General features: G+C 32.6%; 2 protein-coding genes, 1 long non-coding RNA gene and 1 pseudogene across 6 annotated transcripts; 3 read left to right on the forward strand and 1 right to left on the reverse strand.

The window, feature by feature from the left end:
* Positions 1 to 343: 343 nt before the first annotated feature.
* Positions 344 to 1834, forward strand: LOC132273430 (uncharacterized). Its single transcript, XR_009470111.1, has 2 exons — positions 344 to 836; positions 1646 to 1834. It is a non-coding gene; the product is annotated as an uncharacterized LOC132273430 (long non-coding RNA).
* A 6303-nt stretch (positions 1835 to 8137) lies between these two features.
* On the reverse strand, positions 8138 to 16195 carry LOC132274894 (inosine triphosphate pyrophosphatase-like). 4 transcript variants are annotated; one of them, XR_009470549.1, is made up of 7 exons: positions 15561 to 16195; positions 15393 to 15456; positions 12815 to 12842; positions 12602 to 12714; positions 11307 to 11405; positions 9443 to 9997; positions 8138 to 8594 (listed from the first exon to the last, which is right to left on the reverse strand). XR_009470549.1 is itself a non-coding variant. In XM_059776245.1 (5 exons), exons 2-5 carry the CDS (start codon positions 15411 to 15413, stop codon positions 9917 to 9919), a joined length of 243 nt encoding a protein of 80 aa, XP_059632228.1. In that variant the 5' UTR covers positions 15414 to 15456; positions 15561 to 16195; the 3' UTR covers positions 9266 to 9916. The 4 variants fall into 4 exon arrangements, 1 of the variants encoding a protein (XP_059632228.1); XR_009470550.1 differs by lacking the exon at positions 8138 to 8594 and having other exon boundaries at positions 9264 to 9997; positions 11307 to 11400; XR_009470548.1 differs by lacking the exon at positions 8138 to 8594 and having other exon boundaries at positions 9266 to 9997.
* Positions 16196 to 20435: 4240 nt separating this feature from the next.
* Positions 20436 to 21393, forward strand: LOC132273082 (F-box/LRR-repeat protein At3g48880-like). The gene is made up of 2 exons (XM_059774115.1): positions 20436 to 20725; positions 20826 to 21393. The coding sequence occupies exons 1-2, from the start codon at positions 20436 to 20438 to the stop codon at positions 21391 to 21393; spliced, it is 858 nt and encodes a 285-aa protein (XP_059630098.1).
* Positions 21394 to 27117: 5724 nt separating this feature from the next.
* On the forward strand, positions 27118 to 27258 carry LOC132275502 (U2 spliceosomal RNA; annotated as a pseudogene).
* Positions 27259 to 27594: the final 336 nt, after the last annotated feature.

The following is a 27594-nucleotide window of genomic DNA, read 5'->3' on the forward strand; positions in this document are numbered from 1 at the left end:
AATGTCTTTCATGTATCGATGCTGTGGAAGTATGAACCAGATCCATCTCATGTTTTGGATTGGATTGACGTGGACATTGATGAAGATGTCTCCTATGAAAAGGGATCAGTGCAGATCCTTGACATACGACAAAAGGTGTTGAGGGGTAAAACAGTGCAGTTAGGAAAAGTTCTTTGGAGGCACCACAGAGTCGAGGAGGCTACTTGGGAGCTCGAACAACAAGTTCGCTCCAGGTACCCAAAGTTGTTTCTTCCCCAGGTATGGCTTGATTTCGGGGACGAAATCCTTTTAAGTTGGGGAGATTGTGACGTTTCCAATTTTCAACATTTTTCATTTTTTCGGTAATTCGTGAGTGCAAGGGCATTTTCATCTTTTCACATTTTGCGTACGGGATTTTAGTTAAGTCCATTTGCATTTCACACATCTTATTTTATGAGTTTTATATGGTATTTGTATGATGATGTGTTACATGTGTGTGTGGTGTGGAAATTAAAGCAAAAAAAAAAAAAAAAAAAAAAAAAAAAAAAAAAAAAAGATAAATGGGTGGGCCCCACCACTATTGTTTAAGTGGCCTAGAGACCACATTTTCATTCCAATTTTCTCTCTCCCCGCTAGTTTTCTTTCTCCCCTTCATTTCCTCTTCATTTTTCTTTTCTTTTTGGAAGCAAGCTTTGATCTTTGATTTCTCTCTCATTTTTTCGAATTTTGGAGTGACGTTTGGGGCAAAATGGAGACCACGACGAGCTCTACACATGAGTAGCAACAATTTCAGCTTTAAGCCTCCCTTTGGATTTCGAATTTAGAGACCCATTTTGAGGGTTTTGCTCATTATTGAGGTAGGGGTCCTTAATCCACGAAGTCTTGTGCTTTAGTGAGTTAATTTACTTGATTTTGTGTACTAACATGCTTAATTGTAGTGATTATAGTTACTTTGACTTGATGGAACATGTATGAATGTATGAGGATGTGTATTAATTTAATTTGTATGATGAGCATGCTTGTATATGAGTTTTTAAGTTTACTATGTTGTTAATATGTAATAAATGATGTATAAGAACATGTTTAATCGTGTTGTGAGAAATCTCTTAGTATTATTGTAATGAAAACATGAGATTCATATGCATAACATTGGGCTTGCATAAAGGGAATCGTTTTGAAAGGAAAAATGGGGACTTTTGGGGAAGAGTTTTGATAAAACGGTTTTATGAAAACCCGGTCGCCGCGGGGGTACCAAAGGGCTGGAGGGTTAATATAGCCTAGAAGGAACTAGGGAGTCGCCCTAGCGTGGTTGAGCTAGCTGGGCCCCATAATAACGCCGCGGGGGTACCAATGGTCAGGGACACTAGCCAATCCTTCTCTCGTGTCGCTGCGGGGTCACCAAAGGGCGGGTTATATTAACCGTTTGAAAGTGATGGTTTTGGAATTAAAATGGGGAGCGACATTGGCATGCATTACATCTCATTGCATTACATTTGGTTATATTGAGAACTGTCGTTATGTTGTGTATTACCCGGACATTGTATGATCCTTATCTCCTATTGTTCTATTCCTTGTATGGATTCACGAGGATACAAGAGGCGTGTCTTAAATGCCTTCTACTGAGCAATTTGATCACCCCAATATATATATATTACATTTTTTTCAGGTCACGGCAAAGAATTGGCAAATGCAAATCCATCACAGGCTTGAGAGAACTTGAAGGGCATTTTGAACGTATTTTGTTGAATTTGAACTTGTTCTGTAAAGCATATGATGTAAAATGTATCAAATTCATTGGTTATGTAACGGATGATATAATTGAAGCTTGAAAATCCATTTTGATGTAAGTTGTCTATGATCTAAAGTTCCATATTAACTTCCCTTCCATTTTCTGTTCATTTACAAGGTAGTAGGTCAGATCAGGATGCAGGGCTCGAAGAAGCCACTTCGGTTGATCAAAATGGCTCATCGGTCGACCGAACCTCTTTGTGGACTCTCGAGATCTCCATTTTGGTCGACCGAAATAGGGTTCGGTCGACCGAAACCTTTTTTTTATGCTCTCGATATCTTAGCTTCGGTCGACCGGTTCAGGAAGGCCTGCTTCGGCCGACCGAAGCTCCATTTCGGTCGACCAAAGTGAGCCTATTTTGGGGTCTTGTCTCTCCTTCTTCCTTGTAGCTCATTCTTGACCCTTGGGTTTCTTAGAGCCTTGGGAAAGTTTGATTTTGATCGGGATAAGCACGTTTTGACACTTGGAATGTTAGGTTTGACGTATATGACCTCGGGTTCGGGTAAGGACCCGGGTAACGGTCCGGATCCCCGGATTTGGGTCGTTACAGGCCACCTTTAACGTGGCGTGACTGGCGTCACCGTGAGTCAAGTCTACTTAACCTGCTTCTAATGCTTCTTTTCAATAGAGCTCCGATTTTCTCAACCCCACTTCTAGTTTTCAGTTTCTAGTTTCTTAGATATATAATTCAGTTTCCAATTTTCTCTCAGGAATAGTTTGCAGATCTATTTTTGCTAGTTCTCAAAATGTCAAAAGGTATTTGTCATTTGCTGCTTCACCCTTTTTGGCTTTGTTTTTAATATATCTATGTGTGTGTTTGCAGATCTAATTTTGCTAGGATTCTAAAAAAGTAAAGTCAAAAGACGTCATGAAAAGATGTTTATTTTAACTCTAGGGGCAGTTATTAAATTTACAGCTAAATAATTTAATTTATTATAAAAAAATAAAAATTTAATACTAACAAAAAATATTTCAGTAAACTTTTTGTTAAATCTGTCACTAAGTAAATACATTATAAGTGAAGAAAAAAAAAATTGAAAAAGGAAAAAAAAAAATTAGGGAAGGAAAAAAAAAATATGGAGTAATTGAAGAAGGGGGATATGTGTAAATTTTTTTTTTTTACAAAAGAAAATTAGAGAAATTTGAAAATTTAATTCAAAATTACCATATATATGTGTGTGTGTGTGTGTGTGTACAGTAAATTGGAGAAAGGTCGGACCCCTCTGACCTTAATTGGCTCCGCCCTGATTAAGATTATTAGCCCTTATAACGCAGTAACACATAGAACCCCATTGCACATTAATTGTTATTCAAACTTGGGCTAGAAGTCAGGATTCATTGGTCCCATTCTCCTAATGACTTCAACTGACTCGGTCAAACCCCATAACCCAATTCAATTAGCCCATCAGAAATTATTAGGGTGCATTTAGTAATGTTTTTATTTTATGCTTTTACAATTTCAAGAAAGCAGAAACATGATTTTGTTTTCTTGAGTGAAAATAGAAAACAAAAATGGCGTTTATTAATACTTGTTATTGCCACAAATTTGAAAATATAAAACAATAACAGTGTTTAGTAATACAATATATTTGCTACAAAATGTAAATAATATTCTTTAAATTTTTTAATTTATTTTTTATTTTTCCATGGCAAGAATTTTTGTAGTTAGTGGTTAGAAGGGAGGGTGAGGAAGAGGGTAGATGACTTGAACACAAACTCTCGGACATAGGGAGTAACCCAACCACTCAGGCACGACACTTGCTTCCATTAATATCAAAAAACCATAAATCTAGAAAATCTAATTTAAAATTTTAAATCTTAAAAATACCCAATACATCATAAATACAAAATTAGATATACCAAGACAAAAATATTTTGACCAATTATGTATAAATACATGTATATGCATGATGTATACATTTATTATGCGATATATAATATATTTAGCATATGATAATTTATTAGGAATAAAAAAATATTAAATAATATATCTTATATGTAACAAAATATATATTGTGTTATAATATTGTAAATTAATTATAATTTAATATTTACATATAATATAATATAGATATGATATATAATAATATAAAATATCTACTGCTTAATAATTTAATAACATTATATTCTATATCAAAAATTATTTTGTCACAAAAAATAATTTACATTATAATTTAATATATTATATATTAAAATATATTTTTATCAAATAAAAATAATATAGAATATTTAATATATTCTATATTAAAAATATATATTTTTTATTAATATTTAATATGCAACTTAGTATATAACACAAATAATATGAATTTTATTTGAAATGAATAGTGCATGTGCAATAACATTAGTGAAACGTTTCTGCGCTATAGTGCCAAAAACATAAGAAACATCATTTTGATGTTTCCTTTTTTCTTCACAAAAATTAAAAACGTTTTCTGTTATAGAAAAACAAAAACATTTTATTGAATGCGATTTTGGTTTTCGTTTTGCCTGTTTAGAGGTTGACAACAGAAAACAAGAAACGTTTTCCGTTACTAAACGCAACCTTATTTCAACCTAATTCAATTAGCCCATTAAAAATTACTTATTTTAACCCAATTCAATTTGCCCATTAGAAATTACTTATTTCAACAAATAAATCAAAGTAATTATCAATTACCTCTCCCATGCTTAAAAATAATTCACGACTTTCTCGAGCATTTTGGCATTGCGTGTCACTGTAACGACCCACTTCACCACATGGTATGATATTGTCCGTTTTAGGCCTGAACCCGCACGGTTTTACTCTTGGGCTTCACCCCAAAAGGCTTCATACCAATTGGAGATGACACACTTACATATAAGCATTTCATTTTTCCTCTACCCAGGCGATGTGGAACTTGTGCACCCGTAACTCGCCAGTGTGGTAGCCTGTTAGTGTCTCTCGCACCCGCCCACGGCACAGCCGCTCACAGGATCATCACAATCCACCCCCCTTGGAGGCACGACATCCCCGTCGGCACACTTCTGGCTGAGTCAGGCTCTGATACCATTTGTAACGACCCTCCACCACATGGTATGATATTGTCCGCTTTGGGCTTGAGCCCACACGGTTTTACTCTTAGGCTTCACCCCAAAATGTCTTATGCCAATTGGAGATGACACACTTACATATTTGCTCACATTTTTTTTTTTTTTTTTTTTTTTTTTTTTTTTTTTTTTTTGTTCTTACTATCAAATTATAATTCTTAAAATACTTTGGGCATTGGTTTGGCAACCATTATTAATCAATTGTTTTATTTTTCCTTTTTATTATAGTCATAAAATTCACATGCAGTTTGGCTTTACTTTGGGTTGATCATATAGATGGAAGATTGAAAATGGAAAGAGCTAAAGATGGATTGTTTGATGAATGTGCTTGGGAAAGCGGGAATGAAGTCCCTGCTATTTGATATTCCCCTATTATACAAGTCATGGTACAATGCAACACTGAATCCTCTGTGCTGGCTGTATCTTGATTTTCTCAACTCCTTCAAATCAAGTAGGATCAGAGAGATTTAATGAGACTGAATTGATTAAGTTTGCTGTCAATCGTAGTGGTGGATTTGCTATTTCAGTAGCTATTCCTTTCTATTTTACGACCGATGCACTTGTTTGTCTTGCAGAAGGGTAAGTTACCAAAACTAACTTCATTACCATAATAAATAAAAATAAAAAGTAAAAATAAAAAAATGTTTGAATTCACAGTGATATATATATATATTTTGTTTTGTTGGCATGCAGGTGCCCTGCCTTGAAATTTTGACGCTGCCATTTGTACCATGGGAAGATACCCCCTTCCCAAGATTAATAAGCAAGTGGAAAAAATTGGAGACTTTAAGGCTTCGAAGCACTGCTGATATGGAAGCAATCCTTACCCAAGTCAGCCTTCATTGCAAGAATTTTGTGGGTTTAGGTCTTTTAAGAGGTGACATTGAGGAAGATGAATCATTGGTTATAGTCAACTTATTGCCCAACATAAAGTATTTGGCTCTAAGGAAGACTTGTCTGGAGCGGGAGGCTGTTGTGAGTATTTTGGAGGGCTGCAAAAAGCTTGTGCATCTTGATGTTAGTTACTGCAAAGGTTTCGAGGTTGATGATGAGATATTGAAGCTTGCTTCTCATATTCCGACCTTCATGTATGAGGGTGCAAGGGTACTGTCGGAAGAAGACTCCATTGATGGACGTCATGACATAACCAACTTTCCTCTCATCATATGTACGTCTTCAACAGTGAGTGATGATGGCACAACCCTAAGTGAAATAGAGGATACGATTAGGGGGTGGCAGATTGCTGATAATACATATATAGTTTGCCATTATTTGTTAATCCATCTAGAGTACATTGGTTTGAGAAAGTCGTAAGTGTTTCTGTGATTTGGATGTACTACTGCCGGACTAGTATATTTTGGGTACCTTTTCTTTTCCTGGTCCTTCCTTTTTCATTAGTTTATTATTAGTTCCATTTTTGCCTTCTCATTTTTCTACTCTGGTCAGTTGTTAACCTTTTTAAAGTTCATAAATGGTTCAGATGAAGATTAAGCAAGAGACGATTACAGCTACTCTAGGATACGCAATTTACTCCATTTTGTGGTTCAATTTCCATTTGGTTAGGCGTCAATACAGTACGACACTCGTAAGATAATTATATATTTGATAAGATTTCGGTTTTAGGGAAGGTCAATATAATTATGTTAACGGTTGGTAGCGCATGCATTGCTAGCTGATCTTGTTGAGGAATTCCAACCCACATCTTGTAGAGGAATTCCAACATACATCTTTCGGGTTGAATCCAATGATCATAATTTCTGTATATTTATCCTTTTGGGTATAGAGTTGCAAACACACGCACTCATATTTTGCCTTTTCTTTGTATTGCAATGACAAGAATATAGTAGGTCACAACAGTAATTGTAACAGAGTGCTATATATATAAGAAAGCAAGCATGCACCCAAAGAGCAGAAAATTAAGAAGAATATATCATTCAAAAACTGAAATAGGTAGGTACTGTTGTGGTATGTATATATTCAAATCAAATATTTCAAACATGCATATATGCCAACCTAGATAGGAAAAGGTGAGGCCAATGCTAAGAGAAACTAATCAATTAACCAAATGAATACTAATACTACTAGCCAATATTGATTATACCTATGCTTGAAGTTCTTCCCGGTCTCTAGCTAGCTAGCTCTTACTGCTTCCTCCTCATGTGGTTGATCTTGTTGAGTCCCGGGAGGTTGAATCCAGTGTCATCGAGGAGAAGGGAATCACGGTAAAATTATTGATAGTATTGGGCGATGGAAATAACATCTCGCGGATGATTCCAATGTGAATGGGTATCATTAAATATTGGAATTACGATATATATATATACTGAGTCTTAAAAAAAAATAATAATAAATAAATAAATTTGACAGGGCATATATTATTGTTTTAATAATATAAAAGATTAGAAATAATAAGAAAATATAGAGTGTTGGAGAAAGATAGATTATAAAACATTGAAGAGTTTGTAGGAATCAGTAGATTAAAGAATATTTTAGAAACGGGGAAAGTTTGTAAATATATATATTCAATTCCAATAACTAAATCATGACCATTAATTGTAATGCATTTTAGCAGTAAGAGATATCTATATATAGGTAGTTGTCACATTTATAACAACCACCTCTAAACTAAAAATCTGATAGTGAGAATGTTTTTGCGTGGGTGGACAAGACTAGAGGTAAGTTTGTAGGTTTTAGCATAAGCTTTCACCGGTAACGGAAAAAAAAAAAAAAGGTAACGGAAAAAAAGGGAGAGTGAAAGAAGAGGTTTGTCGTGGCTTAAGTCAACAAGTATAGACACTTAGCTTCTTATTGAAGGCCACCCTTTCAAATTCAACAACGAATGGAGGTGGTTGAAAACAATGTCGAGATGGGTCAAAGATGATACCGTATCGTTCTTTATTTCTTATTTTTGTAGTGTTAAGAAGAGATATATATAGTCTAACGTCCGCAACAAACAACCAAATTTGAAATTATCCCTAAATAATTCAAATCTTTTCTCATAAACCTAAATTACCCCTCTCTCACCGTCATACACACAAAAAAAACTTAAATGAAGGGTATGTGTGACATATAAAATAAATTCATTCATCATACACGTGTCCATGGAAGAGAAACGTAGAAATCCTCATAGTAGAGAATCCACATTTTTTTTTTTTTTTTTTTTTGTCTTCTAGTGTATAAGCCTACAACGAGCCACCTCATCCAAGTCTTTGTCCTCCATCGTATTTTCCCATCTTGGTCACCGAGCAACTTATAAAGGAGGATTTTAACAAAAAAAAAAAAAAAAAAAAAAAAAAAAAAAAAAAAAAAAAACCTTATAAAGGAGGCTTTGAACATTTTAAATAGTTTAATACAAATCTCATCCATGGACACACCCATAGGTACTCTCTAATTATTTAATCAAAATAAATAAATACAACCATACATGCAACATATATGATTGGATCTTTTTAAAAATTCATTTCTACCCAAAAACCAAGTAGGCTCTTATACCATTTATTTAAAAATGGGTTTTTCAAATTTTGGGAAGTATGAAAACATTTAATTGGTTTGTTTAGAGACAATTACTATTTTCAAAAACCATAAATGAAAATTTATTTAAAGACTATGATGAATTGTAGAGATTCAAGAGCCCTTTACCTCTTGGGATATGGTATAGTCCCAAACCCTTGGTTCACCTTCTTCGGTTCTTCCACCATAGATTATGACTTGTGGAAACCGTATAGTGTATTTTTGACGGGGATGCTGTGAATACCAACTAGAAAGAAAAAAAAGAAAAAAGGTTATAGCATAAGAGAAACTTAGAGAGAGAAATGAATGCTAGACAACCATTAAGGTACTTATTGAAGAAAAAAGAAGAAGAAAGAAACTTAATGGAGTCAGGACACAGTGTACTTATTTAAAAAGGAAAAAAAGAAAAAAATCAACAAGTATAACAAAGATAACTTTCTAAATCAAAAGGCAAATAAGAAAAAAATATATATAAAATAATATGCTAAATAAATGGTGTAAAAAAATAAAGACTTTGATAAATATAAAAACCAAAATATTAATTAATAATATTTTTGTTAACTCTATAAGCCCTTATAACACACACACACTAAGCCCCATTGCACCCCTTCATCTCTACTTACTTTTTTCAATCTCATTAATTGTAATTCAAACTTGGGCTAGAAGTCAGTATTCATTGGTCCCATTCTCCTCATGACTTCAATTGACTCGGTCAAACCCCATAACCCAATTCAATTAGGCCTATAGAAATTACTTATCTCAACCCAATTCAATTAGCCCATTAAAAATTACTACATACTCATTTCAATAAATAAATCAAATTAATTATCAGTCATGCTTAAAAATCATTCATCATGAGAGACACTGATAAGCAGAAATTGAACTTTTGAGTAATGAAAAATGACAAGTTATTGACCATGATCCATAAATATTACAGAAAGGACGTTCATTTCGGTGCAGTTTAAGGAAGAAAATTTAGAATAACTCATGCATATGAATGAAAATAAAACGTAGAAGCAAATATTAAGGATATTACTGTAATTTCTGGGATTCCCAAGGGTCAACAAAGTAAGAGAAATACTGATCATATGGTACCTTTTATGGTCTTTTGACTCCTAATATTTAAGTAACTATAGGTATTGCGTAATAAATACTCCTTTTTTCTGACTTTCACGGTTTCACCAGCCAATCACACCTGCAAAACATATTCTCCATTTCTTGATTTCCGAAATAGGAAAATATACTCCAATATATACTTTTCTTCACAGCATTAGAGAAAAATGTAAGCATCGCCACCATTGACAAGAGCTTGAAACTGTTTAATTGCGCAAGATGACAGTTTATAGCTCACTCTTAAATAGAGGGGTCCATTAGGAAAGTGTACCCAGTCTCAGCAAAGTGGGATTTCACCAGTGCAAGAGCCTTGGAGCGGTGAGAAATTTTGTTCTTTTCTTCCTTGGGCATTTCGGCGTAACTACAACAGCAACAACAGTTAGCCGTGTTGAGTCCGTACCAGCAATATAGAGCCTACCACTGAGTAAAACAAACAAAATAGAAAGATATATGGGTTTAAGTTTGATCATATCCATCGGGTTGAAAAACTGGATCCCATCCGAAATCCTTAGGTCCCTTTGGAGGAACTATCTTCCCCTGCGATGTCAACCATAAGTCAAATGTTAGCCCTACGAATTTGAATATTAGGTTATTTGCAACATTCCACTTTTTACCTTTCTACTCTTTATATACAAGCACAATTTCCAAATTTTGAAGAACTAAAAATATTAAAAGTTCAAACTAAAGACAAAACAATCAAGAAGTATAAACACTAGCAAATGTCTTGCTAGGTTAAATGTTGTACATGAAAATAGCAAAAATAATATAATATTATAATCACATCTCTATCAAATTCAGTTTTATCATCTTCCTTTGAGGTGACAATATGCTATTGAGCTGATGGGGTAGGCATATTTGACGAATATAAAGGCCCTGTACTCCTCTCCTAAAAAAATTCATAATGGAGAACCATAACGGGTATCGCTACAATTATTAAATAAGGCCCTGGGTAATATCCAAACTCACCTGACATGGAACTCTTCCGTCCTGACTAGAGTATTTTTTTTTTCGGAATTTTCTAGAATATTGTTCTATCAGTATATATTAGCCATAAGAGATCATATATGCCGTTGATGTAACCTTTCTCTTATATCATCCATGACTCCTACTTACAGCAGAAAAGCAATATTGAACAATTCAGTTCTGGTTGTTAAGAAGATCAATTCTGTGAGGTCTTCCTAATACATACAAAAGTTCATGAACTGAAGTATTATAAATTGGAACAACTGCCTGACAGTTCATGAACTGAAGTATTATTAATTCTAACAATTGATGACATGTTACTTTTAAAATGATAACATAGTAAATATTTTAAATCAATGTCCGCCGCCACAAAGACCAGTTTATTTTCCATCTCTGGGGAAGGCAACAACATAATTTTCATCAAAAGCACAACAGTGTTGCGTCTGTCTGGATCCTTGAACCAGGACTTTAAAGAAGTTGGGGATTTTAAATAGGAGGTAGTAAATATAGCCAAGGATATAAACACTGCAAAAGGATCGTGTAACATAACTCTGTTAATTAGGATTTTGCTATTTTATCAAAATTGAAATGAGAAAGCCCACAACTGACTGACAAAAGTAGCCCCTAAATGATGTTTCAAGGAAAAAACAAGTTTCAAATAGAATCAAACTGAATACATGTTGACCTTCCAAGGCCCTTAGTGGTGCTTCAAAGTAAACTTGCAACGTTTGTCATTTTCAGATTTTCTAGGAAATAAGCATAATTTTTGTCCAAACTCATGGTGCAGTCTGCCATTGCCTTTTCTTCATAAGGAACAGTTGGACTTTTGACTTTGGCAGGTGGAAGAGGCAAACCAAGTTTTGATTAAATAATTAGAGAGTACCTTTTACTGTATCTGAACCTTGTCGGACCCCCAAAGCAATAGAGTGTGCTTAGTGCTAGCAAAGGAGGAGCATGGATTTCAGGAACTGGAGGACCTTTCCTACAAAAATTCAACAAAGCTCAAAATGCAATTACGTGCATAAAAAAAGGTACCACAGATCTCTAAACCAAAATGTCTACTGGGACATTTCAGGTAACAGTCAAAGTGACATGGGAAGGATACCGATAAGGTTTAGGAAGGGTGTGGATAAAGAATTTTGAGGTCCCCTTTGTCTGTTTAAGGATCCTTTCAGGGTTTTTTCCCTTCTTCTTTTATATGCTTAAAGCATAAGGATCCTATAATGCATTACTTGAAGTATCAGGGAAACTAAGTTGGACTTCAATAGGAATGTATATTGTAAAGAATAATAAGTGCATAAATCAATATATGTTCTGCCTATGCAGGTCGCAAGGAGAAGACTGGAAATTGACTCAAGGCATAATTTTTGCACAAAGTGACTACTCTCATACTAGAACCCGCAACTTGAGGCTTGCAAATCCTAACGATCATAAATGGAGATGATATATTTCCAATTTCTAATTATATCATTTGTACCCTAAAAATATGATTTCTATAACTGGGATGCTACAATTAGTGTTGTGAGATTGTTCAGACACCAAAATTATATGCACAAGTATGGAGAAATTAAAAGATTCAGCAACTAATATTTTCTATTGGCATTGAAATCAATTGCAATTAACAAGCACCGAACTAAGTTGAGTTGAGTTATATTGTCTTACATGGGGATTATTTTTAATTCTAGTGCACATTCTTAAAGAAACATGAAAGAAGATTACGTGTATACATATTAATATATCTTCTTAGCTAAGAAGAAAAGGCTTATCTAACTTGTCTAATGTCAGCTTATCTAACTTGTCTAATGTCACTTCTTGAGTTATACATATTTTTGTAGCATAGGCCCCGACGAGGCCACCCTAAAAATACAGCATTCCTATAAATAGTTGTTTGAAACATAAATAAGTAACTAAATGTGTTCCCCCTGCCAAAAACTTTTAACACCCTAAAAATATGGCCTTCCTATAGATAGTGTGCTTGAAAACAAAATAAAAAATAAACATGGGTCCCTAACATTTTGCAAAACCTTCATATTATGGCCTCTCTATAAATAGTGAGCTTGAAATGAATTCTTTTAGACTTTACTTTTGCAAGCCCGCAATTGGAGAGAAAGGTCTAGAAAACCCACTATATATGTATGTATGTATATATAGGATGAATAGCAAATGGGAAGTACATACCGTAGTTTTTCCGAGGAAAGTTTTCGGATCTGCGTTTGGCCCAAGAGCAAAAGAAAATACACAAACAGTATAGGCTGATTTATCCTCATATGCGATCAACAAATTGTTCAGTCCTACAAAAAATGACAGGAGCATTAGGGGGAGGCACCAATGTGAATATCAAAAGATAATAAAACAGATAAGAGAAGGAACCAAAGAAGCAAAAATAACAACCTTCGCGACCAATCTTCTGCAGAAACCACTTGAAAATCCACAAGAAAGCAAAAACAAGATGTTAATATCAGACCAAGGAGAGAGATATCAAACTGCAATAAGCACCTTTGAACTAAATAAGAAAGGTTAGCAAGATAACCTTTGCTTAGGTCTATCTAAAAAAAGAGTTAGATATAACTGACATGCTGGGTTTTTCCCCCATAAATAACACATTGGTTTTTCTCTTTATGAGAGGTTATCATAAGCGATATTTTCCCACTTCAATAACATTATTAAACAGAGGCTTACCCAGAAATTTATACTCAGGGGAACAAAAAGTAAGCCATGCATACAAATGTATTATCTAATTTGGCATATACATAATATATAAAGATGGAGAAAAAAATTTATACAACCAAAATGGTGTATTGAATCAGTAAACAACTAGAGTTGATTAGGTTGGTCATAACTCAATTTGCAACATCTACCCTGATGTTGTAATGGATCCACAAGCAAAAGAATGATCAGAAAATCATGTTCCCATCTAGCCCAGTAAATGGGCAAAGAATACAACGTGCAAATAGGGATCAGAGATTGCCATGATGCCTTTCTATGGAATCACGTGATTTATGTTCTAGGGTGATAGGTCATCCTATTTGAATTCTTTAAATCTATAATGAAAAGAAACCAGCAATGAGGTACATATATAAAGCCATGGATACAGGCTCAGCAAAAGAAGCAATCATAAAAAGTTTGACTAAAATGAAGATAAGAACAAGGCAACTTTAAAAGCATTGACACGAGATTGAAGTGTCAATATAATCACCTTTTGCGTGCAGTTGGTTACTTCCAGAACCTGGATTTTTCTATGAAAACCCAAGCATAAAGTTCGATGAGAAAGTTAGAGGGATTGTAAGCTTGCAGAGTTGCACGCAAGATCAGTTCAAACATTTTGTGGAGCTTAGCAGGAAGACAGTATTATGAAACTATAGGGTATCAATCCAACGCAATTAATCACTTTAAAATTTTGCATCTTGCTTCATTCTGGTGAGTGACTTAGTCACTTTGCACCTCAAATAATACAGGATCTTAGGGCCTTAAGGGTGCTTTTTACCCCTATCCATTACTGAATATCATTGTTCCTTCTTCAACTCTGTGTAAAAGACTTGCTGAATAAGATTATAAAATAAGCTATACCCTAGTTTCCTACACCATAATAATTGATTTATCCCTTTGATTATTAATAACTAGAGTAACACTTTCACAACTAGGAGATGCTGCTGAAAGGAGGACAAGAAAATTTCAAAATTAGAAATCTTACGGCTTTTTGGAGAAGCGACAATAACCGAATCACCATGAGGTTTCTAAAAAGTCTCTCTTAATATTTCTCTTTGATTTGCATAGTAATTTTAAAAAAGTTCCAAATGAGGTGTATACAGTTGACTGGTTTTATCATTAATGGTATACTTTAACCTTGCTTAACGAATGGTAGCTATTTTATTGTTCGAGTTGATGAAATTGTAAAAACTTAGCTGCAATTATTTAACCCGCAACCCCCTCTCTCAAATTTCACGAAATTGGACTGAGAAATACTGCACAAAATCTGATGGAGATGGACAATACTTCCTATGCATGGAGCTTTCCACAAAATACACCTATTGCAAATGCTGAGCTTATATAATACTATTTTTTATACTGAAATTCATACTCTAAAGTCTAAATGACATCCCCTAAACCTCTCCATCAAAAAGGGAAATGGGTTCAAATTATAGGGAAAACCATTCGTGGTGATTTATGACAGTATCTTTTCGTGGTGCAGAAAGAAAAACAAGCTAAATTTATGACAGTATCTTTCCGTGGTGATTGCCTCTCCTTCCTGCTTAAAGACAATAATTCATGCTTTCTCTAAGCATCAACACACTTTCAAATGAGCATGTTGAACTTCTACTCATTAAAGAGAGGCTCTGAAAGAAAAATCCAATAAACTAACAGCTTAGGTATCATAAGACCAATGTTGATTTCTATTATATTTGACAGTGAACATACCTTGGTTTTTCCTGAAAACTATAAAAATAAAATGAAAATCAAATTTCAAAATGGTAAACCAAAATTGCATATTTGTAAGATATTGTCCGCTTTGGGACTGAGCCTGCACATGAGCCTGCACAGATTTGTATTAATTGGAGATGACACATCTACATATAAGCACTTCGCCAGTGTGTAGCTTGACAGTGTCTCTCGCACCCGCCCACAAGGTCACGTTCCCGTCGGCACACTTCTGGCTGGGTCAGGCTCTGATACCATTTGTAACGACCCACTCCACCACATGGTATGATATTGTCCGCTTTGGGCCTGAGCCCGCACAGAATTGCTTTTGGGTTTTAACCAAAAGGCCTCGTACCAATTGGAGATGATATATCTACATATAAACACTTCCCCTTTCCTCTACCCAGGCGATGTGGGACTTGTGCACCCGTAGCTCACCAGTGTGGTCGCCTGACAGTACCTCTCGCACCCGCCCACGGCACACCCGCCCACAAGGTTCTCACAAAACAAGTCATTATTATGAATAAAAATGCCCAAAATTTAGAATAAATACCTGGGATACCATTAAGGGCATTAAAAATGAGGCAAGCGTCTTCCACCAGCACGGGCCCTTTCACCTTCGCAATCCCACAAACAGAAAAACTTTAAACTGATTAGACAATTGTATATATAGAATACTCAAATATGTGAGTGTGTGTCTAAATAGATATAGAGAGAGTACCTCTTTTGCAGCCAATCGAGTCTTTTCTTTGGAGATATTTTCAGGTTCGCCTTAGAGTTCTGGCAGTGAAGGAAAAAAGGCAGAATTCGAAAATGGGTGGGTGAGAAACATACAAAAAGGAGTACAGTCTATCTTGAGAGACTGGAGTTCCCCAGGATGGCTCGGACTTCCTCGAGCTTTTAGGCGTTGCCGGTCACGAATGTCACCGGATGCGATAGCACTATTCCCGAACTACCAACGCTCGCCGCCGTCATTTCCCCGCGCTTTTCTCCCACTGCTCTCAAATGAAATCACAGATTTTGACGGAAAGTTTAGTGTGGAAAGGGAAAGCCAAATAAAAACCCTATTTTTTATTTTATTTTATTATTTTTGTTTTTTTCAGAGGGTTTAGGGTGGAACGGAAATGCAAATGTTACAATTAACTCCCTCCAATTTTTAAAGGTACATTTGAGACTGGTTAAGAAATTCAAAAAAAAATTAAAAAAAAAAAATTACAAGTTGAAATAAATAAACCAGAAAAATGGAAACTCAAAATGACCTTTTGAACCCTTAATTATTAAAAAGGAATATAAAAAAAATCCCTTAATAATTAAAATACACCATTAATAGGTTTAGGTGTTTAACCTTGTGTTTGTCCCCTGTTTTTTCTCACACACACAAATGTATGATTGGGGTTGACAAAAAATCGGTTGAATGGATAAATCAAATTGGATCAAACGAGATCCGTCGGTAGGTTTGGTTTGATTTTTTCATGATTCAGTTTGGCTATGGTTCCAAAAATATAGAACCGTTTATTAATGGTTCGGTTATAATTTGAGATTCTCCAAAATCGAACCTAACCGAATTGTTTTATAAATTATATATATTTATATGTTTTGTATTATATAAATAATAGAATAATAAGATTAGTCTTTTAACGGCTCAGCTATACTTCATAATATAAAATAACAAATTATATTATAATAGAAAATTATATTATATATTACTATAGTTTATATTTTAAATATACATAGTAATATATATATTAGATGGAATTCTAAAAAGCCTGTGGAATTGAACCAAACTAACTCGTTTTTTCTAAGTTTGGTTTAGTTCCATTGATTTTACTGTTCGATTCGGTTTTAATTTTTAAGGAACCGTTCAGTGGCGTAGCCACATAGGGACAAATGGGGGCAGCTGCCCCCACTGAACTTTTAATTTTTTAAATTTTATATGAAAAGATTTTTATATTTGTATAATTGCCCCACTAAAATTTGACACTGCACATACATATACTATACATATATAACCAAATGACCATTCACGGTATTACAAAAAAAGAAAAAGGAAAAAAAGAATATAATCTTTTAAAAAAATATGATATTTTTTTTTCAATTTCTCAAAATATTATATTCTTTCCCACTTTCCCAAAAATACAAGATATTCTTTCACACTTTTGATTTTACTACAAACAAATGCGTTGTTTTCATCACATTTTCACTCTTCAACATTTCTTTTTCAGCGAGTCTTTAACATTTCAAAATTTCACAAAATCCAAACAAATACCGTAGTGCGGAGACAAATAATCTAATATATATATTTTTATCATCTAAATTTATGGTTATTATGCCATGAATATTTTGAAAACTCAGCTGCGCAATTTAATGAAAGACCAATTGATGAATGATATGATGATTATGTATATTGAGAGAGACATATTTAGTAATGTTGACAATGATGTTATTATTTAATACTCTTAGAATATGAAAAATATTCTGAAATATTTAGTACTGTTTAATTTTTATATATATTATTTTAGTTCAAATTATATATATATATATATATATATACATATTATTGTTATTAAAGATTGCTCCACTGAAGGAAATTCCTAAATGTGTTACAAACGGTTTGATTTCAAAATATTCTCAAATATGTCCAATTTGAACCTTGTGCACCCTTATGTAAGATGAAAGAAGTCATTTTCATGAAAAAAAATGTTGGAGCACCAATTGGCAAAGTTGAGATCCTCGAACTCTATACCTAGACCAATTTTTATCATGCAGTATGGACGTTAGAAAGACTGAATTCATGCCGACACACAACAAGCAAGCTCAAAACGTTAGAGAGTAGAAAGCTAAATTTAATGATGTCCACAATGTCATCATCTTTAGTCTCTAAATATACAAAGTGAAATTTTTTTTCTAACCCTCCATCATCGTTAGAAAAATATTTAGAAGATGCACTGATAAAAAGGGCTATTTCTTTTGTTTGTCTTTTTATGTGTCTTTAGTACTTCTAAAAAGAAATACCACGAAGGTTCCACCGTTCCAGTAGAACTGAGACTCATATTTTTTTGTCTCTATTGGAACAAGTAAGGAAGAATATATTATGAATAATCCTTAAATTTCCACGGGTCATAAATAAATAAAAATCTATTTCATCTTTAATGACATTATAATCTTATATTTTTATTGACCATAATGAGTCATAATAATAAGATTGTGTGGTGAGAAGTGGGGAATCTAAGTATTGTCTATATATATATATATTATTATTATTATTTTGTAAGTAAGTAATTGTATCAAGAAAAGAAAAATAGTGTACATACATAAGGACCAACAAAAGTAGGGGTGTAACTTGGGTTTACAATTAGGGTTGAATTTTGGTTGAAAAATCTCTACCTGAATTTAATTAGGGTTGGACTTGGGTTGAAGTGCTAGCAACCCGAACCCGAATTCTAATATTTTTTTCATATATATTTTCATTTTAAAATACATTATATATAATATTTAAACTATGATTACTTTTTTTCTTTTCAACTTCTTTTGTTAAATCTTAACTTATTGTATGTTAACATTTAGGAGAATTATTTTTAAAAAAATTTGTTTATAATTTATTAAAAATCTATAAAAAGTCAAACTTTTTCTTGTTTAAGAGTAATTTAATCTAAAACTAATTCAAGATCTTATTAAATTTTCGAGGATTAGCCATATGTGTAAACCCGAATTAATCTGAAATTTTTACTCGGAATCTAAGTCCAAGTTGCAAGCCCGAATTTAAAAATATAAGGGTGGGTTGAGCTTGGATTGAATAGTTAAGGTTGAAGATAAGATTATGATTGAACTTAAATTTAGCATTTCATAAAATTGGTTGGGTTCAAGTTATACCTCAAATCGCCGAGTTACAGCACTAAACAAAAGGGACCTAAGGGTCATATACAAAACCATAAATACATGCATCTATATCATTGGCTGAAAATAGGGGTGTCAATTTTTACCCCTCCGTCAGGGCCCCGACTCGTCCCACCCCATTAATAATGGATATGAGAACACCTTTCATACCGTTGGGACGGGTATGAATACAAATTTTGTATCCATTGCGGGTCACGGGGCGGGTAAGGGTTCAGTATACATATCCGCCGAAGCCCCGCCCCGCTAAGCATATAACTATATTCAATATATATATATATATATATTAATAACTTATTTGGGATGTAAACTTGATATTAAATTTACTTTTGCTTTGGTTATGGTGGAAGTTGGAACTTAGAATTTCTTGTGGTTTAGTTATATTAAACCCTTATTTTAGTTGATTATGTTCTCTGAATTATGTTATGTGCATGTTATTTTTTTTATTTTTGTTAGGATTCATAATTTTATTTATGTTGTACCATTCTTAGACTTTCCACTTATAAATAGCAGCGGCTTAACTCCCAAAAAGTGGGAGAAAATTTTTTGTTAACGGGGCTGGCATGGGGCACAATACTTTTCAACAGGGTGAGACTGGACATGAAAATCTAACCCGTCGCGAATCGCGAGGTGGGCATGAAGTTGACAAAAATTAAATCGGACAGGGCAGGATTTAGAAAAACCCACTCTATTGCCATCCTTAGTTGAAAAACGGAAAGAGTGGTGGGGCAAGGTTGTCAATTCGATTTACTCTTGTTTCTCTTAGTTATACTCAATCTCGTATTGCACATGCGCATATATATTGTTGGCTGAAAAAGGGCAGAGTTGTGTGGGCAAAGTTGTCAATTCGATTTCCTCTGTTTCTCCTAGTTTTATACTCAACCTCGTAAGCTATACTTTGTTGCCTCAGGTGTGTGTATATATATATATACCAAACTCAAAAAAGCCCTAAAACACAATTGTTTCTTCTGCTAGCCTCCTGTAAACTTTCCTTTTGTGAAACAACCTCCTGTAAAATACTTTCTTTTGTTAAGCAAATACTTTCTTAGATTGATCCATCGCAATATTTAGAGGTTGTTCATCTCCATACATTTAGAGGTTGGTCACCAAAACTCAATTTCAATATTGGTTTTGCTCGTGTATATTGTGTTGTATTATTTTAATTTATGTTTTTCTTTGAAACTTAATTATAATTTCAGTTACATGATTTTTATTTTGTTTTATTGTTTTCTGTTTTTCGGGTAAATAATTGGCTCTTTGTTGTTGAATCTGAATTCTTTCTTTATTTATTTTTACATGATTTTTTTTATAGTTTTGCAGTTTTTTTTTTTCCTTTTTCTTTTGCTTATGATTAAAGTCTAATTCTTAAATGTCAGCTAAAATCATCATAAACAAATTACTTTCACTCTTGATAAGTGGAAATTTTCCCCATTTTTTGTGAGCTATCTGAGTCACAATATTAATTGCTCTAAAATTCTAGTGCCGTTTCTTATGCCGCCTTACAAAAACTAATGGAAATAGCTCCTCCTAGTTCCTAAAGGTTGTGTATAGAATCCCTTTCAAGATTTAGATTGGAAAGTTTAAATTCCACACCATATTATCATTAGCAATTGCGACCATTAATCATTTGTTTTATTTTTCCTTTTTATTATATATAGTCATAAAATTCATGGTTGCCTTAATTTAGTTTGGGTTGATCATATAGATGGAAGAGCTAAACATGGATTGCTTGGTGAATGTGCTTGGAAAAGTGGGAATGGAATCCCTGCTATTTGATGTTCCCTTAGTATGCAAGTCATGGCACAATGCAACACGGAATCCTCTGTGCTGGCACCATCTTGATTTTCCCAACTCCTTCAAATCAAGATTAGGATCAGAGAGATTTAATGCAACTGAATTGATTAAGTTTGCCGTCAACCGTAGTGGTGAATTTGCTGTTTCACTATCTCTTCCTTACTATTTTACGGCCGATGCACTCGATTGTCTTACAGAAGGGTAAGTTCTCGAATCTTCTTTACCATAATCTTTTAGACAACAACAAAAAAAAAAAAAAAAAAATGGTTTGAATTCACAGTGATATATTTTTTGTTGGCAGGTGCCCTGGCTTGAAATTTTTGACGCTGCCCTCTATATCGTGGGAGGGTATTACTCCCTGCTTACCAAGAGCAATAGGCAAGTGGAAAAATTTGGAGACGTTAAGGCTTCGTGGCACTGCTGATATGGAACCAATCCTTACACAAGTCAGTCTTCATTGCAAGAATTTTGTGGATTTAGGTTTTTTAAAAGGCGACATTGATGAAGATGAATCAGTGTTTATAGTGGACTTATTGCCAAACATAAAGTATTTGGATCTAAGGAAGACATGTGTAGAGCGGGAGGCTCTTCTGAGGATTTTGAAGGGCTGCAAAAAGCTTGTGCATCTTGATGTTAGTTACTGTCAAGGTTTCGAGGTTGATGATGAGATATTGAATCTTGCTTCTCGTATTCCTACCTTCATGTATGAGGGTGCAATGGTGCCGGATGAGGAGGACTTGAGTGATGGTTATGACATAACCAACTTTCCTATCATCTTATATACGTCTTCAAGAGTGAGTGATGATGGCACAACCCTAAGTGATATAGAGGATAGGATTAAGGAGTGGCATATTGCTGATAATGCATAGTGCATGTGTTTCTCATTATTTGTTAATCCATCTAGAGTTGGTTTGAGAAAATCGAAGTGTACGTTCCACTCTATATATATATATATATATATATATATATATATCATGCACCTTTTCTTTTCCTGGTTCTTCCTTTTTCATTAGTTTATTACCTTGGTTGTCATTTCTCATTTTTCTATAACCACCAAATTTGCTCATGTGATCTTCCCTACAATTTTTGCATAAGTCAATCTCTTAATTTAACAATATTGCATGTTCAAAAGTAATTAAGTTTTAAACTCAGTGTACTTTTGTCCATATTTATAATTTGAAATTTACTTTTCAAAAAAAAAAAAAAAAATGTTTTAAACTCAGTAAAGTTCTGTTTCAATCATTTAAAGTTAGGTGCAGAGATCCTTTTCTGATTTCGTAGTTGCTAAATTGTGTGGAATTTGATTGTATATTTTTTAAAAAACTTTCAATTCTAAGATTTTCCTAAAATCAATAACCACGTATATTTTGGGGAGTAGGTCACAACAGTAATTGTAACAGATTGGTATATATAAACAGTTTGAGATTCAAATATTGACTTGCCTAACAAGTGTACCTTGTCCATGATCAATATTTCTCATTCATTGAAATTCATATGAATCTGGTTGTTAATTTCATTGTGGTCCTTTTTTCCTCTGCAAATTTCATGACATTCTGAAATCCTATACCTTAATTTGAGTTTGAATTTAAGTCATGCTACTTACCCCACCTCATGGCTTTAGCAGTCGATATTAAAAAAATAAAAATAAAATAAGGAAAAACTAAACCACGTTAATTAATTGGGGGAGGCATCTCCTCCATGTTGACTGCAATGTGCTGAGTCCTGCTATGGTCATTCGTATTTCTGTTTGCTCTTTAAAGGGTTGGGCTGCCTTTGGGCTTGGGCCTTGTATGTTTGGCTGGTATCATTTGGTTAGCCTGGGCTAACTATCCTGCTTGTGTACAATGTTCAATGCTTTATATAATACTTATTAACCTTGGAAAAATAAAAATAAAAATTTGATGTTGCTCTTTTTTTTTTCGAAATCAATACATAAAAATGTCGTTTACTGGCTGAGGCAGGAATTTTCTTTCTTTCTTACTGTAAGCATGTATTTGCTAAATATTTTACCCAAGACTTGCAAGAAACAGAGTCTATTTTCTTTTAAATTTTCAGTTATAAATTAGCAATGTTTAAAATATTCATCCTAACCAACAGAAAATAATTTTTCCTCCAGTCATTTTACTTTTTTTACTTTCAATTTCCAAGGTTTTATTTATTTATTATTTTTTTTGTTTTGAACTAACCAAACGGAACCTTGGGAATGTCTTGCAATGTGTAGAGGGCTAAGACCCCGAACCCATGTTGTATAATCCATAAGGAAGAGTGTACATTTGAATAGGTTCAATTTTGAGCTATATATGTCACAGATACATACATATATATATATATATATATATATATATATATATATATATATATATATCTGTGGTCTCAACCCAGGTCCACATGAGACTTGGGGTTTTTCTTGAGTTGGGTTTGCAACTTAAGCCCAACCCAAGCCCTTAAACTAAACATTTCTGATGGATTTGAATTAGAAAATTGGCCCATATACGTATAAGATTGGAAACGTTTATTTTCTTTGGCCCATGGTTTAATTTTTCTTTCACACAACCGAGATGCTTCAATTAATTGATGTAATCTATGTATATTATACACACTCAAACTTGAATCTACGTACTCAAACTTGTTATTATACGTACTCAAACTTGTTGAAATTATACACACTGTTTGAATCTCATTCAAATCTTTGAGACTCTAATGAAAAACTTTCAACTTAATATTTTTATAGATATTGGTTTGAATTTTCAAAATTTTTGATAGATTCAAACTCATTCCAATATAAAAACACTCTACATTTGATCTCTAAACTGATACTACAAACACAAGAAGATTTTAGTAGAGCAATTCAAGCCATTATTGTACTTTGTTAAGTAAGGTGCATCGAAATAGAGATACTCCAATTATTATACTAACATGTTTCAAGTTTGCTCATTTTACAATATAAATCACAAAAAACGGTTGCTAAATGAGTCTTTAGGAGAATTCGGATTTTCTTCTGTAGTGCGTCATGTGATTTTATATCACTTATACAATAATTTTACATTCTTATTAAGTGATTATCCTTTACAAAACTTCAACCACAAGGACTTCACAAAGAGAAGATTAGAATAAAATATGATTGTGATATACTCCGTACTTTATTGTATTCTTAACTTCAAATTTGCATTGATGCTTTAACTATGTTGAAGGAATTATATTATTGTTTAGGAGAGTATATTTTATTGTGTTCGTCCATCTGGATAGCTTTTACATTTAGAATCAAGCTTTTAACTATTTTTTTTTTTTTTTTTTGAGAGGGGTCTTTAGCACCTTTTTTTTTTTTACTCTCTGTTTCGTTTTTAGGATTTCTCAAATTAATTATCTTATTTAAAAAGTCAAACAAAAATAATAAGTACTATATTTTCATTTTTTTTTTTTAAAAAGATCTTAGCAACTTAATAATATATACATATTTAAACTTAACAGAACAAGATGATAATTTTAAAAGAGAACAGTGCATAAATATATATATATAAGAAAAAAGAAAAAGAGTACCATGCATTAATCACATGTTTTATAAAAAAAAGGATTAATATAAGTCAAAGTGTTCACTTAGATTGCACAAATTACAATCATGCTTGCTGTGTGAATCATGCTGCGCTTTCCATTTTTTTTTTGTTTTAACTTCTCATTGTGTGAGAGTGGGCTGAGAAAGAGATTATTTTTGTATATATATATATATATATATAAAAACATGAAAGCAAACCATTTGAGAAGTATCCAAATAAGGTCTTCAGTACACATCTTAGCCCCAAAACAAATCAGACCCACTACCACGAGGTTGACCTCTGAAACACAATATGTAGTTACAATAGCTCCTTCCATTATAATTCCTCGAGTTGTGTCATGCGAGGGTAAACACTAATCAACTAAATAATTATAATATTATTTGCTATTTTGGTCTGTAATCAAAGTATTGTCTCTATATAAATAGTTGTATTTTTTTACTTTGGTTTGTAATCAAAACATTATTTCTCTATAAATGGTTTGATTTTTGATTTTGTTCTCTAATCAAAGCACTATGTTTCAATAAACTGGTTTGATATTTTGTTGTGGTATAACAAACATATTGGTGGTTGAGAAATAAATGTGGTTCAAAGAAGTTTGCTAAAAATCAAATGATTTAATGTGTTGAAATAAATGTAGTTCGGATGTTGTTTTTTTGTAGTTGTGTTCATGATTTTGGTTAGTAGTATAATATCTCCCTGTCTAATTCGTTTATGGTATTCGTGTTTTTTATTTAATTTTTGAGTAAAAGATGAGAAGATGTGGTTCATAATTGTGCAAATTATTTTATTTTCTTGTAGTTTTGTTTGAAACTATAAAGTAATAGTTGTCAGTTTTGTTAGATTCCATTGACTTTGTTTGTTTGTGTCCCTTCGTATATTATTTTTGCTTACAACTGTTCAGTGTTTTAATTCTTTTGAAACTGGTTGTTGAGGGGTCCTTATTTATTATCTTCTAGAAAATTGTTTTTTTTTTATTTTTTACACAAGCATAAACCTTGTATAATTTTTTAGGTAATAATATAAAACTCTTTATACTATTGATTTGGTGTAAATAACCCCTTGAGACTTAAAATGACTGTAATGTCCTTATATCAATTAATATGTTAAAATGTAGGCCATGTAAAATGACCAATTTATCCATTTTTAGCACCTCATTTTAGCACCAATTTGTTAATTTGCCCTTATGTCATTTTTAGTACTCCAAATTGATCTTACTCCCTCCGTCCCTTATTAGTAGTCCATTTTTCTCTTTTTACATGTCCCAAATTAGTTGTCCTTTTTGAAAAGTCAAAGTATCTTTTCTTTATATTTTCATCATTGTCCTTTATCTTTTTTTAAAAAATTCAAACTTTATAACTATACATATTTAAATTAAAAAGTATAATTTGATAATTTTAAAAGAGGACAATGCATTAATTGCATGTCCCCTTAAAGAGTTATAAACTAAATATGGACAACTAATAAGGGACAAAGATAATAATTAAAAGGACATGATTTGAATGTTATTATCTATCCCATTACTAACTTGTCAAGTAAAATCTCAACAACCAATGATATTCACCACCTTATCGAGAAGCTTCACCAATCCTTATTATTTTTTGCACATTACCCTAAAAATTAAAATGTTTTCAAAATTACCAACCACTCTGTATATGATATGATAAAGACAACTTACCCACTGTGGACAAAGATAAACAAAGCTACATATACAAATAAAGACTTCAAGAGGTCCTACCACGTTGCCAACAACCTTTAGTATTATTATTATTATTATTATTATTATTATTATTATTTGTTCTATGGTGTCCTTGCCTTCACTGATCTCTTTTCACAATGGGTTCAAATTATGAATGATAAGCTTAGCAATAAAGTTGAGGGTTTTACCGTGGATACATTAGTAAAGACGGTTGAAAGGAAAAAAGCACTAAACAACTTCCAGCATGGTGAGGAAAAGTAGCCAGGACAAGTCATATAAGAGTACATAATAACTTTAAATAAAGGCAATTTGAAAGGAAAAGTGAAACGTGTGGGGTCTACTATTTATGGAAATTTGAAAGAAATGAAATTATTAGTGTGACCCACCATTGATAAAATTTGGTAGCCAGGTTTAAATTAAGTGTGTAGATACATTGCATATATAATGTTGTTGGTGTCAATACATTTTATATATATATATATATATGTGTGGGTATTGGTGTGCATCCAATATTTAAAAATAAATAAAAGAAAATAAAAAAAGTCTTCTCTCTCTACATCCTTCCATATCTTTAAACGTTGTTTGTTTTGATATTTTTACTTATGTTAATTAATATTTATTTAACAAAACAAGCTTTTTCAAGAAATTTGTGCTAAAATCAAATATATGAATAATAAGGTATCATTTAGTGGGCTAGTTTTCTATGTAGTGCACTCATATTCAATTCTCCTTTCGTCTCATTTTTTTTTCTTAGTTTCCTTCCCCTGTTATTTACCCGAATTAATATATATATATTTATATTATTATTAAATGTGCAAAGTGTTTCAGTATTTCAGTATTTATTTATTAATTGAAATAAATTTTATAAAACTCAAAATTACCTAATAAAATTAAAATTAATTCAAATTAACAAAATATAAAAAAAGTTTAATTCAAATTACAAAATCCCACATTGATTTTAAGTAAAAATGATTACATGAAAGCCTCTTATAAAACTATCGAGCTAAATAAATAATAATCACACCTTCTTAGCCTTTTGGCTAAGATTAAGTATAGTACTAAATTTTTTTGAGTCAGCCTTTTGGCTAACCTTTCTTGGTCTTTTGGCTAAGATCAACTGTAATACTACTTTCTCGGCCTTTGTGCAAAGAGTTTCAGTATTTATTTATTAATTAATATAAATTCTATAAAACTCAAAATTACCTAATAAAATTAAAATTAATTCAAATTAACAAAATATAAAAAGAGTTTAATTCAAATTACAAAGTCCTACATTGGTTTTAAGTAACAAGGATTGTATAAAAGTCTCTTATAAAACTATAGAGTTAAAAAAAAAAAAAAAAATCACACCTTCTCGGCCTTTTGGCCAAGATCAAGTGTAGTACTAAATTTTTTTGGGTTAGCTTTTTGGCTAACCTTTCTTGATTTTTTGGCTAAGATCAAGTTTAGTACTACTTTCTCGGCCTTTGTGCAAAGAGTGTCAGTATTTATTTATTAATTGATATAAATTCTGTAAAACTCAAAATTAATATAAAAGAGTTTAATTCACAATAAAGAGCACTCATTAATTATTATATCCCATGATAAAAATTCTATAAAACTCAAAATAACCTAATAAAATTAAAATTAATTCAAATTAACAAAATATAAAAAATAGTTTAATTCAAATTACAAAATCTCACATTGGTTTTAAATAAAAATGATTACATGAAAGCTTCTTATAAAACTATAGAGTTAAAGAAATAATAATCACACCTTCTCGGCCTTTTGGCTAAGATCAAGTGTAATACTAAATTTTGCAATATACTATTACTCACACAAAA

This window comes from Cornus florida, unplaced genomic scaffold, assembly GCF_030987335.1.
Source record: "Cornus florida cultivar Cherokee Brave unplaced genomic scaffold, ASM3098733v1 CherokeeBrave_3.0.0_Hap2_Chr09, whole genome shotgun sequence".
In the NCBI taxonomy this organism is placed as follows: domain Eukaryota; kingdom Viridiplantae; phylum Streptophyta; class Magnoliopsida; order Cornales; family Cornaceae; genus Cornus; species Cornus florida.

What these genes read in the sequence shown, in the direction of transcription:
- LOC132274894 (XM_059776245.1), bottom strand. Translation starts at nt 15,413, where the DNA reads ATGCCCTTAATGGTATCCCAG. An exon ending in TGCCCTTAATGGTATCCCAG is followed by an intron (nt 12,843 to 15,392) that starts GTATTTATTCTA and finishes TGGATTTTCAAG; the next exon opens with TGGTTTCTGCAGAAGATTGG. An exon ending in CTTTCCTCGGAAAAACTACG is followed by an intron (nt 9,998 to 12,601) that starts GTATGTACTTCC and finishes TTGACATCGCAG; the next exon opens with GGGAAGATAGTTCCTCCAAA.
- LOC132273082 (XM_059774115.1), top strand. Translation starts at nt 20,436, where the DNA reads ATGGAAGAGCTAAACATGGATTGCTTGGTGAATGTGCTTGGAAAAGTG. An exon ending in CTCGATTGTCTTACAGAAGG is followed by an intron (nt 20,726 to 20,825) that starts GTAAGTTCTCGA and finishes TTTTGTTGGCAG; the next exon opens with GTGCCCTGGCTTGAAATTTT.